We start from the raw sequence: 12,128 nt of genomic DNA on the forward strand, positions 1-12,128 counted from the left end.
AAACATAATTTAATAAATAAAATAATAATAAAATATTACGTAAATTGTTGGATTATTCACAAAACCCACCACCATGTATGTATTAATAATAATGATAATAATAATAATAAAATTAATTATTATGTATGGTTAGACATTGCAACACTTGAAAATTGACAAAATAGCATATTTTTATCTGATAGATTCTAAAAAATGACTGTCTCACCTTATAGGGCTTTGTGGCGCAACGGTAGCGCGTCTGACTCCAGATCAGAAGGTTGCGTGTTCAAATCACGTCAGGGTCAAAGTTTTTATAAAGGACACAGAAACGATGTACTTGGTTTGAAGTTTTGTAATGCCAGTTATGAAAATAACTGTGATAGTGAAGATAAAGAAATAAAGGAGGATTTCAACAAAATAAAAGGGGAAAACAAGTCAATGCTGTTATAGAACAAAGATTATAATTATAAATTAAAAACATATGTCTTGGCAAAACTGCTGTGTCTTGGCAACTATATTTCCTCCTAAGGACGAGACACTGAAAGAATAAAATAACACACAAGCCAAACGCAAAACATATTAAAGCATTGTATTCCTTTATTTCTTTTTTTATTCAACCGTGTAAATAGGTCTATTTCTGTTTGATTGTCATTTTAGAACAAAACGTCTGTGACAAAAACATGATCACAATATAACAAAAATCAATAAAGTGTACAAACGGCCCTTCAAAGCTGTCAAAGCAAACAACATAAAGAAATAAACATAATACTGCATAGTTCTGAAAACATAACTTATAAAAAATATCATCCATAGTTACATACACAGCTCCTTCGGAATAAAAGCCTTTAACGGGTTCATAGTTACATACACAGCTCCTTCAGAATAAAAGTTGCGACCGCCTCGAACGCAACGACAAAACCAACAATGAATCCATTTTGGTTTCGACAGCAAAGCAAACTGCAGGTTCCCTTTAAAGGAGCACTTCGCCCACTTTCAACCTCATTCTCATGTCGTGGGTATAGTCGGTATAGGCAGGTTGGGTCATTTCAAGCAAGATTCCGAACGTGTATATTTTTATTGAGGCTATATTCAGCTTTACGCAAACATTACATTCCCATTAACAATGAATGGAGAATTTACGTCATATGTGTCTGAGCAATGTTACGTCACCATGATGTACGATGATGAGAGCGCCCCTCACTTCACACGGGTGTGATTTCTTTTAAAATTCGTTCAAGAAAACTGCCATTAAATTAACCTTCCTGGGAGAGAAGTTGGGATGTTGTTCCTATTAGTGGAATGGTAAGAGAGTGGCGCCACTCCCGTTGTAACAACGGAATGGTAAGAGAGTGGCGACACTCCCGTTGTAACAATGGAATGCAGGAAGTGCTCATTCTATCTCAATGGCATCGTTCCATTAATGTGTGGAACTATAGCCCAAAGCGTGTCGCCACTCTCTTACTATTCCACTCGGCTCGGTTCCTCCCAATCGATGATGTCACTGGTAGGCAGGTTTCGGGCGAACTCTCCGAGTCGGCGAACCGACGAGACAAACGGAAGCGAGGGTAGACGGAAAACGGGCGCCATCTACTGAGCATCAGTACGACGACCGGCCCCCGTTATGACGATACGGATGTACTGTAAATGGGCGAAGTGTTCCTTTAAATAGCACTGTGTGTTATACATTCCATCAACATTATTATATAAACATCCAGAAAAGTACCGTTCCGTATCCCACAGGAACTCCACTCCGTGGTTTTTACATACTAGACAGACGGGGGGGGGGGGGGGGGGGGAACACTCTTAAGGCACAATGTGACTTTGGTCCAATAAACATAAACATGCGTTTCGTTTGTTTTTGTTTGTTCATAATTTTGTTTGTTCATATTAGTTTGTTTGCTTGGCAGTGATGGGAAGTAGAGTTCTCAAACTCTGCCCGAACCCGACCAGGCCCGACCCGACATTTTAGGGCCGGGCCGGGCCTAAAATGTATGCTAATCAGTAGGGCCGGGCCGGGCCCATGGGGCTCCATGAAAAAAATATATATATATTGAATTTGTTTAGAATAATAAAAAATAATAGTTCTGTTCTGTCTGTTTGTTTATTTATCTTTTATGAAGATGGTGCTGTCTGGGGGGGGGGTTCAGCCCGAGTTACACCCGCATTAAACAACGTTAAACAATGTTAACCCATTCTGACCTGAGATCAGATTCATACGAGGTTTCCACTGGACACACACTGGTCTGATTAATGTTGGTTTGCCACTCAATGTGCCATTCACTTTAAGCATCGTCGGAGACCCGGAAAATAAATCCCCGTTCATTTTCCCTCATAGACTTTTCAGAAAGTATTTATTTAAAGATGTTTATACGCCACGGCGGACAAAGCCAACTCTTGTCGTGACAAATCATGACAACAAACACCAATTATTTCGGGCCAAACAAAGAAGGCAGGTTACAACACTTTTCTTTTGTTGTTTTTCTTCTTTGTAATTATTTGTTTGGTCCAAAATATTGTGTTTGTCGTCATGATTTGTCACGACTCGAGTTGGCTTCGTACGACGCTTAAAAAAGGTCTTTAAATAAATACTTTTTTAAATGTCTATGAGGAAAAATGCATTGGGATTAATTTCCTGGGCCTGGCGTCGTCATGAAAGGGGGCGGGACTGCAGCGCTCTATACACTGACACGAAACAAGACAGGAACGCCCCAAAACGTCACATCCGGGACATTTACCCTGGGGAGAATTTTCTATGGCTGCCAATGCAACTTTTTCCAATCCTTAATCACATACGGACAAACATCTATGCCGATAATATCTAACCTGCGGAGGTAACGCGCCTTGTCCACGGGGCAACAGATCTTTCAACGTATGGCTTTGCAAATACGTTTGATAATCGCTACTCTGCGCAATATTGTTTTGGAAATGCCGCAAATTGCATTGCAGTGAACGAGAGCAAATCACAACTTACCCTGGGGGTGGTGACCGCGTTGTCGTGTCAGTGTATAGACGCAACACTCAAGGTTCATTTATTCTCAGTGCTTCCCTCCCAAACCTTTTCATATCAAGGACCCCCAAACTGACACTCATTAGCCCGCAGACCCCCATTAGAAAATATACAACGGGGACCCCCATAAGAGAAGGTTTTTACAGCTCTAGCAGTGATTCTCAACCCGTTTAATTTCAAGGGCCCCCCAGGTTTGACATGCATCAGTCTACGGAACCCCCACTCCTTTCGATCTACAAGCTCATAGCTTGTAGAAAAATGAGCTTTTTTAAAAATGTGGCACAAATCTTTGAATTTATATTCTTTCAGAGCGTTTTTAACTCGTATCTTTGCTTCTGGGGGGGGGGGGTCCCTGGAACAACATATTTTCAGATGGGGGTCGGCGGCCAATTACATATACATTTCTGGGGGTCCTTGACATGAAAATGTTTGAGAACGAACGACATAGAAACATGGGGATTTTCACAAAACAGGGTCAGGATTTAGAAGGATTTGTAGAATCAGGTCTAAATGGGTTAGAGAAGGGGAAAAAAAAGGCATGATGAAAACGTATGATCGTAACGAGCATCCGATGCAAATGGATTGAAACGTTTAACGGCCGGAGCGGATCAGAAGACGTGGCAAACGGCACGCGGAACGGAAGCCATTTGGCCTTCAAAGCTGGTCGACAATATCTTCAATTTGAAATGCAGCGCTGGAACTTCTTTTCCTGTTTTTTCCCCCCACTCTAGAATACACCAAATCTCTTTGCCCAAAATGCGAGCATTATTAACCCCCCCCAGAATAGGGAGGCTGGTGTTAGTGATGGGATGGTGGTGTGATGGAGTTTTGGGGGACTTTGGCTCGGGTGTGGTGATGGAGTTTTTGGGGTCTCTGGTTGTGGTGGTGGGAGTTCTGGGCTCTTTGGTCGTGGTGGTGGGAGTTTTGGGGTCTCTGGTTGTGGTGATGGGAGTTCTGGGCTCTTTGGTTGTGGTGGTGGGAGTTCTGGGGTCTCTGGTTGTGGTGGTGGGAGTTCTGGGCTCTTTGGTTGTGGTGGTGGGAGTTCTGGGGTCTCTGGTTGTGGTGGTGGGAGTTCTGGGCTCTCTGGTTGTGGTGGTGGGAGTTCTGGGGTCTCTGGTTGTGGTGGTGGGAGTTCTGGGCTCTTTGGTTGTGGTGGTGGGAGTTCTGGGGTCTCTGGTTGTGGTGGTGGGAGTTCTGGGCTCTCTGGTTGTGGTGGTGGGAGTTCTGGGCTCTTTGGTTGTGGTGGTGGGAGTTCTGGGGTCTCTGGTTGTGGTGGTGGGAGTTCTGGGCTCTCTGGTCGTGGTGCTACAGAGCAACAAGAGGCATAAAGGTGCGGTGCTGCTCCGTGACAACATTGTTGTGGTCGAGTGAGCTTCAACATTATTTGACACGTTACAAAAAAAACAACATGGAGTTACATGTATGAGAGAGAGAGAGAGAGAGAGAGAGAGAGAGAAGCTGCCAAGTTCCAATACTCAAACTTCCATCCTTCACTTGTGTTGTTTTTTTCTTATAGCCCTTCAGCCTCTGACGAGGAGGCGAGGAGGAAAGGCAAGGACGGAGGAATCGCTTTAGGGAATGGGGACGCTCCCCCCTCTCTCAGTCAGGCTGAGGTGAAGATGAGAGGGTTGGAATTTGGCTACAGACAGACAGACAGACAGACAGACAGACAGACAGACAGACAGACAGACAGACAGACAGACAGACAGACAGACAGACAGACAGACAGACAGACAGACAGACAGACATCTCGTGATGAAGGTGTCCTCCTCCTCCTCTTCACCTGGGTAAGGGAGGAAGGGGAGGGGCTCCTCTCTCTTTTTTACCAGGGCCTGGAAACAAGAACAGACACAGAGAGACGAAATGTTTTTATAATCGTCATGGGTCCCCCCCCCCGCCCCCTCCGCAGCGGGGGAAAACTTTTTTTATTCTTAATTTTTTTGTGCGTGTGCCGTCCGTGCGTGTGCCGTGCCGTGCGTGTGCCGTGCGTGTGCCGTGCGTGTGCCGTGCGTGTGCCGTCCGTGCGTACCTCGTCCGTCGCTCTTGGCCATCTTGCTGGGGTAGGTCTTCTGAGCGGAGACGTAGGGGTCCGGGGGGGGCAGGTCCGACAGCGGGTGGAACGTGAAGCGACTCTCCCACTCGTCTGGAACCACACACATGTAAATAACAGTATTATATAATTACACTAAATATGATGACAAATAAGTGCTTTTTTTTGATTGATTGAATACTTTATTGAAAATATATTTCAAAAGGATAAATTCACAAGAAAGCTGTTAGGCTTGTTTCCATTGTGGTCCTCTTGGGGAAAGGGGAAGGGGAGCAACAGACAATAAACGGTACAATACAGACAAAAACAGGAGGCAAAAAGCAAACAAAACAAAAACACAAGAAACAGAACAAAATGCATATAAACTGACCAATAAAACTGGATTTCTATTCTTTTTTTCCCCTTTTTTCTTTTTTCATTTATGCCATATATCTATTCTACACTATATTTACACTATGTTTTCGGCCAACCATCTTTTTAATGTGGATTTAAAAATATCAAAGGAACTACCTGACTTAATTCTCCACGGTTCATGTGTATTCTATAGGAATACATAGTGCATTAGAGGTCACAGCTCCTTTAAGTCTCCCCCTTTTGCCCCCTGTATAAATGTCCTGCCACACCTCCACCTCTTCCTTCTGTACTCCTGGCTTGGAACGAGGTGGGTGTCTTTGTTGACTTCTCCGTATGTTGTACTTTGCAAATTGATTTATACAAGTGTTTGTTTAACTCTGTTTAGAGAGGAGTCTTTGCACTACTGAGAACTAACGGTGGAGACGTGTCTGTTGTTATTCTTTGTCAGAATAAAACGTGGTTTCCAAAGAGAGTTCTGAGTCCGTCTGTCCATTCAACACAACGTAGAGAGAGACAGATTACACACACACACACACACACACACACACACACACACACACACACACACACACACACACACACCACATGCCTGCTAGACTTAATCTAGGGGCATAAGGGCATTCACCAATACTGAGGTTTAGTGTTTGAGTTTGAATACCTAAAAGTATCCAAATAGCCGAATATTCGTGATTGATAGACATTTAATCCGATAAAAACGAGCATTACCACGAGCTCCTCCCTTAGTCAAGTGACTGCCCCCCTCCTCTTCCTTCACCCCCCCCCCCCCTTCCAACCTGTATGTCTGTTTTAGTATACTTTGGTGATTTATTTTTATTTTTACATTTGCTAACCTTTTAGACTAAGTGATTGACTGTACTCTGTACTGTTTATATTTCTGCCTAATAAAGTATTCAATCAATCAATCAATTTAACACTAAAACGCTGTATTACAAGCTTTGAAAACAAACAACGAGTAAAAGGTTAGTGATACTGATCACCCTCGCATTCAAAACCAAGTTTTATGTCCTTTGTCTCCCTCTCCTGACCGAAAGAGGTAATCGCAATGGCATCTGCACTACAATATAGACAGAGTTTGGGCCATTTATTATCGCCCGTTTTTTTCTGTAATGACACGAGCTAGGAAGGAGCTGCATCCAACACATCCAACACATCCAACACATCCAACACATCCGACACATCCAACACATCCACTTCCATTTAGATACCCGAGTAAAGTTCACTTTGAGCTGCATCCAACCAGGTGAAATTAAAATGCATCTCAACCCATTGGTGTGGTTTGGGCCTAACACAAGGACTGTCTAAAGAGGACAAGAAGCGAAGACCGCAAGGGCGCCGCCATGTTGATCACATGGTGCTCCATGGAAGGAAAGAAACATTCCTTTCCTTCCATGGAGCACCCGGCACACGGCTGCCATCTTGCCAGCAAGGTGCTAAACTAGGTGCAACTTCCCATAGACAGCAGACAGCCCATTCATCCAAATAGAAAAGTCCTATCTACAGTAATTGTATTAAAGGGACACTTCACCCTTTTTGTAAAAACATATATGTTAATGACGTTTAGAAGCTTTAGAACACTTTCCTGGGGGTATTTATGTGTGTAATATGTGGTTTTAGATATTTTAGATTGTAAGCAGTAAGCACAGTGTCTCTGATGTCATGGACACTGGTCTCACTACCTTCCTGGACTACAATTCCCATAATTATTTGGTGCACCATGCTCCTCCTTGTGGATAGGGGGGAGAGCTGTCTTACTGAGACAACATGTAGTCCATGAAGGAAGTGAGCCCAGTGTCCAGTGTACATCAGAGACACTAGGCTCACTGCTACAATCTAAAATATCTAAAACCACATATTACACACACAAAGACCCCCAGGAAAGTGTTCTAAAGCTTCTAAACGTCATTAACATATATATTTTTGCAAAAAGGGTGAAGTGTCCCTTTAAACAACATACTAAACCCAAGGCGTTTTGGTTATAAACACTTATTTGTAACACTTTTTAAACGTGTCCCAGTGTTTAGATTATAAACAGAACAACATGTTTAATCGCCAGTAACACTTTTTAAACACATAAACGTGTTTAGTTTTTAACAATCAAAGTCAGTCATATTATAGGTGTTTAGAATTCGAACACTATAGGTGTTCTCGTCAGGTGTTTGAGTGAACTTGTGTTCTACGGTATTTTATGAGCATTAATAAACATTTGGCATTTTATTATTACACACATGGTGTTTATGTTTTTAAAAATGTTTCAGGGATTTACAGTGATATACTCACCGACGTTGCAGCTGTAGGGAAAGCTTTGCTTATCCTCTTTCAATCTGTAAAAGTTTTTGTTTAATACAAATCCACCATAGACATTTTATGAGTTTGGAAGCGCTCGTTCTGTATCACTCAACAGCCCAGGCGCACCACCGGTTTAGAATGTGCTCATAATGCAGGAGGCAGCAGGACGTGGCTTCACGGATAACGAGCGCTTCCAGACTCTGACCGGCAAGGTATTTCTTGACAAGAAAAAAAATGTGTACTGTGGATTTTTATGAAACAAAACATTTCAATTTTGTAGATAGACAGAGGTTTCCTTCCAGCTGCAATGTTGGTGAGTTTGACATCATTTAATACAATTAAGCAAGTTACTGACCTGCTGCTGGCTGATGGTGGTGAGAGTTCTGGAACCCGTTACCCATGGGTGGGGGAGGGGGAGGGAACCCGCCACCGCCACCCATGGGTGGGGGAGGGGGAGGGAACCCGCCACCGCCACCCATGGGTGGGGGCGGGGGCGGGAACCCGCCACCCATGGGAGGGGGAGGGAACCCCCCCCCGCCACCGCCACCCACCCCGGGGCGGTCGGGGGGCAGAGGGGGTCTGCCGCCCCCCCCGGACGGCCCGCCGCCCGGACGACCAATAGGAGAGGGCGCCCGCGCCGACCTCACGCTGGCCCCGCCCCCTGGACGGCCTGTGGGGGGAGGGGGAGGGAGGGGTCCTGGAAAGGGGGGGGGGGCAGGTTAACATCGTCATCATCATCATCATTTCATATCAACTTAAGGTCCATTCATTATTCAGCATTTGATGACATTTAGCCTCTCAGACCCAACACTTTAAAAGCTTGGCGAGGTTTCCGCATGCGTCACAGTCTATGGAGATACACGCGCCCCATAGAGCTGAAGGAGTCTACCTCTCTGTGTCTATGGAGATACAGACGCCCCATAGAGTCTACTACAATGACTCTGACTCGAATGACTACAATCAAGTGTCGCTTACCGGTCCGTGGCGTTGATTGGTTCCTTCCGAGAGGGGGCGGTCTCTCGTTGGGTGGTGGCGGTCTCTCATTGGGCGGATGTGGGGGGAGGAGGGGTCCAGTGCGACCCTGTGAGGGGGGGGCAGGAGAATGGCTGGAGAAGGACGGAGAAGTTAGATGTGAATAAACTGGGGGGAAAAAAACATAACAAATGCGTTGTGGTATAATTAAGCAATGTTACACGAGAGGGTTGTGGGTTAACGTGATTACTGCCACGACAGGGAGGCGGTCAGGAACGAGACGGAGTCGAGTTCCTGACGCAAGTATCACTGAAGTGTTGAATATTGCAATTCTACAACAGTTACCCTTAAAGCTCAAAAAAATCGCTGAAAGAATATATTTTTTTAATGACAGATGTAGTCACTACAACCACAAAACGTCCAAGAAACTAGCTAGCCTAGCCACCCAGTTTGCTAGCGCTCTGGGGAGAACAGAGCGGCTGAATTATTTGTTTTGATTATAGGTGGTGAACGGTGCTGGTTTAACCACGGCTAGAAGGCTGTTTCAACCAATCAGATTGCTTCCTCGAAACGACCTGTTGGTATAATTTGATTTAGCACAGTATAGAAACAATAACAAGAAAGTCTAGTAGGGGCAGACGGGGGGGGGGGGGGGGGGGGGGTCTTACCTGTTGAGGACAGGATCCTCTGGGGCAGACGGGAGGGGGGGGGGGGTCTTACCTGTTGAGGGACAGGATCCTCTGGGGCAGACGGGGGGTCCCGGGGGTCCCGTGGTCGTCTCCGCCGGCGGCCGGTGGGGGTGGGGGGAAGGGCAGGGGGTCCCGGGCGCCCCGGGGGGAGGGCGGACCGCCGGGAGAGGGCAAGCGGCCCGAGGCGTGGAGGAGGTTAGAGGAGGAGGAGGGGGGGGGGCTTGGAGTTGAGAGACGGGGGAGGGTGAGGCGGGGGGCCGTCGCGGGGCATGGAGGGGCGGTGGCCCCCCCCCAGGGGGCCCGCGGCGGGGGGCGGCGGCGGCGGGGGGCGGTCGTCCGGGAGCGGAGGTCGCCCCGAGGGCAGCGGGGGCCGAGAGGAGGAGGGGTGTTGGAGGAGGAGGGGGAGGAGGTGGAGGGAGGCCCCCGCCCCCTCCGGGGCCCCCGCGGCCCAGGCGAGGAGGCCCCCGGCGGGGGAGGCAGGGGTCCGTGTCTCCCTGGAGGCAGACTGGGGGGTCCGCCCGGGGGTCCTGGAGAAGGGATGGTGGAGTTAGACGGATATCTTTACTGTTCAGACATCAGCGCTATGATGTCATCATATGACATCAGCACTATGACATCAGCACTATGACATCATCATATGACAGATACCTGAAGATTGAAGGTATAGATAAACTGTAGGGTATGTGAGTGTACGGCGGTGGGTCAGCGGTAGGAGTTCGATCCCTGTGGGCTCCTCCCCCAGAGTCAGTGTGGAAGTGTCCTTGAGCAAGACTCTGGACCCCTAATTGATCCTGATGTGCTGGTTGGTGCCTTGCATGGTTTCCGCTGCCATCGGTGTGTGAATGTAATGCACAATCTATGTAAAGGTGTATGAATGTGTGTGTGTGAATGTATGGTGTGAATGTGTGAATGTAATGCACAATCTAAAGGTGTGTGAATGTGTGTGTGAATGTAATGCACAATCTATGTAAAGTTCCTTGGATAAAGGTGCTATATAAATGCACCATTTACCATTTGATTAACTTTTTTTTTAAGCAAAATAATTAAAAGATCATACAAACTAAACCAAAAAAATATATAATAAATAATACTAAACTAACCGAAGCCTTTCAATCAATCAATTAACTGAACAAGCAATCTTGCTATGAAGTCAAATCTACCTCGATCATAAAGTCAAAACAATCAAAATGAAAACAATGTGAAAACAAAAAAATTAAAATACGAAAAATAATAAAAATGCAAACTATAACCACCATGTCCTGAAGCGGCGCCGGGCCTCGGGCCCCCCCCGGGGAAGGAGGGTGGCGGCGGGGGCCCACCCCCGCGGGACTGGGACCCCTGGCCGGGCCGCGGGGTGTTGGGGACCAGGAGGAGGGGGCACCCCCGGCGTGTCCGAGCGGAACGACGGGGCGGAGCGGCTCTTGGGCAGGTCCGGGCCCCCGCCGCGAGGAACGGGGGGCCCCGCCGTGGCCCCCGGGAACCGAGGGGCCCCCGCGGCACCCCCCGGGAACCGAGGGGGGGGGCCCGCTGCTCTGGCCGCGGGCCAGAGCAGCGGGCGAGGGCCAGGAGCGGGCCGGGCCAGCGGAGCCGGAGCCGGAGCGGGCCCCCGGGGAAGCATGGGGCCTCTGGGGCCGGGGCCACAGTCTGGAGGAGAGGAGAGAGACGACAGAGGACATTATCAATCAGGGTTCTCAAACTTTGAGAATTTGATTTATAAACAGGTTTATTGTTTGTCTTGTCTAGACAAACATTTAGAACGCTATTGACGATGGACAGAGTTTAATGTTTGTCTTGTCTAGACAAACATTTAGAACGCTATTGACGATGGACAGAGTTTAATGTTTGTCTCGTCTGTCACTGAGCAAATCGGCATATGCATGTGACATGTCAGAGGAAAACCTCGGCCAATAAGGGATTCTTATAAACTGCTATTTTGTGATGTTAAATGCCGTAGTACTACAGACGAATATCAGTTTAAGGCACATTTTTTATCTGACAGAGTGTTGGTTGGAGGGTCAGAGGAAGATGGTTCTCACCGTTGCTCCTGATGACCGTAGTTTGGGCATCCCACCCTGGAACAGACCTCCTAATCCTCCTCCTCCACCTCCACCTCCACCTCCTCCTCCACCTCCTCCTCCTCCACCTCCACCTCCTCCTTTAGGTTCTGAGGAGAGAAAGAATAATATCCGTTAACTTCAAAGTATACTCCTATCCCCCTTGTCCCTAAATTTATTTGCCATTTTTGACCATAAAAAACCCCCAACAAAACATTTTTAAATAGTTCAACTAGCCAATCTACATCTACACGTAGCGAGCTTGTAGATCGGCTATTCGAACTATTTTAACCCATTCTGAACGGGAACCCATTTTGGTGTTATAGCATCATGTTATGCTTTAGCTATTGAAAAATAGCAGATCTACAAGCTCATAGCGCGCCACGAGTGGCGCGCTACGAGCTTGTAGGTCTGCTATTTTTGGAAAAATCGAAGAACGACTGACATTTTTTATAGAATCTGATCTCAGGTCAGAATGGGTTATAATCAGACCAGTGTGTGTCCCAGTGGAAAACCTGTATGAATCTGATCTCAGGTCAGAATGGTGTTAAAGTGGTATACACATACTGTCTATAACGGGCTGACTGCGGTCGTTGGTCGTGGCCTTCTTCAGCTTGGCTCCTTTTCCGATGTCGCTGAGCAGGGCGTTCCGTCCGTGCTGCTGGTTACGGTTCAGCGACGGTTTGTTTGTGTTGGCCTGGAAACGCACGCACACA

General features: G+C 46.9%; 1 protein-coding gene and 1 pseudogene across 2 annotated transcripts in view; both read right to left on the reverse strand.

Annotated features, from left to right (window-relative positions):
- Nucleotides 1–553: 553 nt before the first annotated feature.
- On the reverse strand, nucleotides 554–4,341 carry LOC308328706 (uncharacterized protein; the record flags this gene model as incomplete). The annotated part of the gene is made up of 2 exons (XM_080782777.1): nucleotides 554–3,803; nucleotides 3,839–4,341. The coding sequence occupies 2 exons, from the start codon at nucleotides 4,339–4,341 to the stop codon at nucleotides 3,785–3,787; spliced, it is 522 nt and encodes a 173-aa protein (XP_080638903.1). The 3' UTR covers nucleotides 554–3,784.
- Nucleotides 554–12,128, reverse strand: part of LOC308328252 (WAS/WASL-interacting protein family member 1-like) — a 33,613-nt pseudogene continuing 22,038 nt past the window's right edge. Inside the window, exons 4-12 of the transcript XR_013966230.1 lie at nucleotides 11,980–12,109; nucleotides 11,395–11,522; nucleotides 11,108–11,117; nucleotides 10,612–11,002; nucleotides 9,390–9,885; nucleotides 8,673–8,803; nucleotides 8,053–8,394; nucleotides 5,016–5,129; nucleotides 554–4,818 (exon numbers count right to left, since the gene is read on the reverse strand). The product of XR_013966230.1 is annotated as a WAS/WASL-interacting protein family member 1-like (transcript). The remainder of the gene's footprint in view (nucleotides 4,819–5,015; nucleotides 5,130–8,052; nucleotides 8,395–8,672; nucleotides 8,804–9,389; nucleotides 9,886–10,611; nucleotides 11,003–11,107; nucleotides 11,118–11,394; nucleotides 11,523–11,979; nucleotides 12,110–12,128) is intronic.

This window comes from Protomyctophum bolini (genome assembly GCF_963924005.1).
Source record: "Protomyctophum bolini genome assembly, chromosome: 14".
Taxonomy (NCBI): Eukaryota; Metazoa; Chordata; class Actinopteri; order Myctophiformes; family Myctophidae; genus Protomyctophum; species Protomyctophum bolini.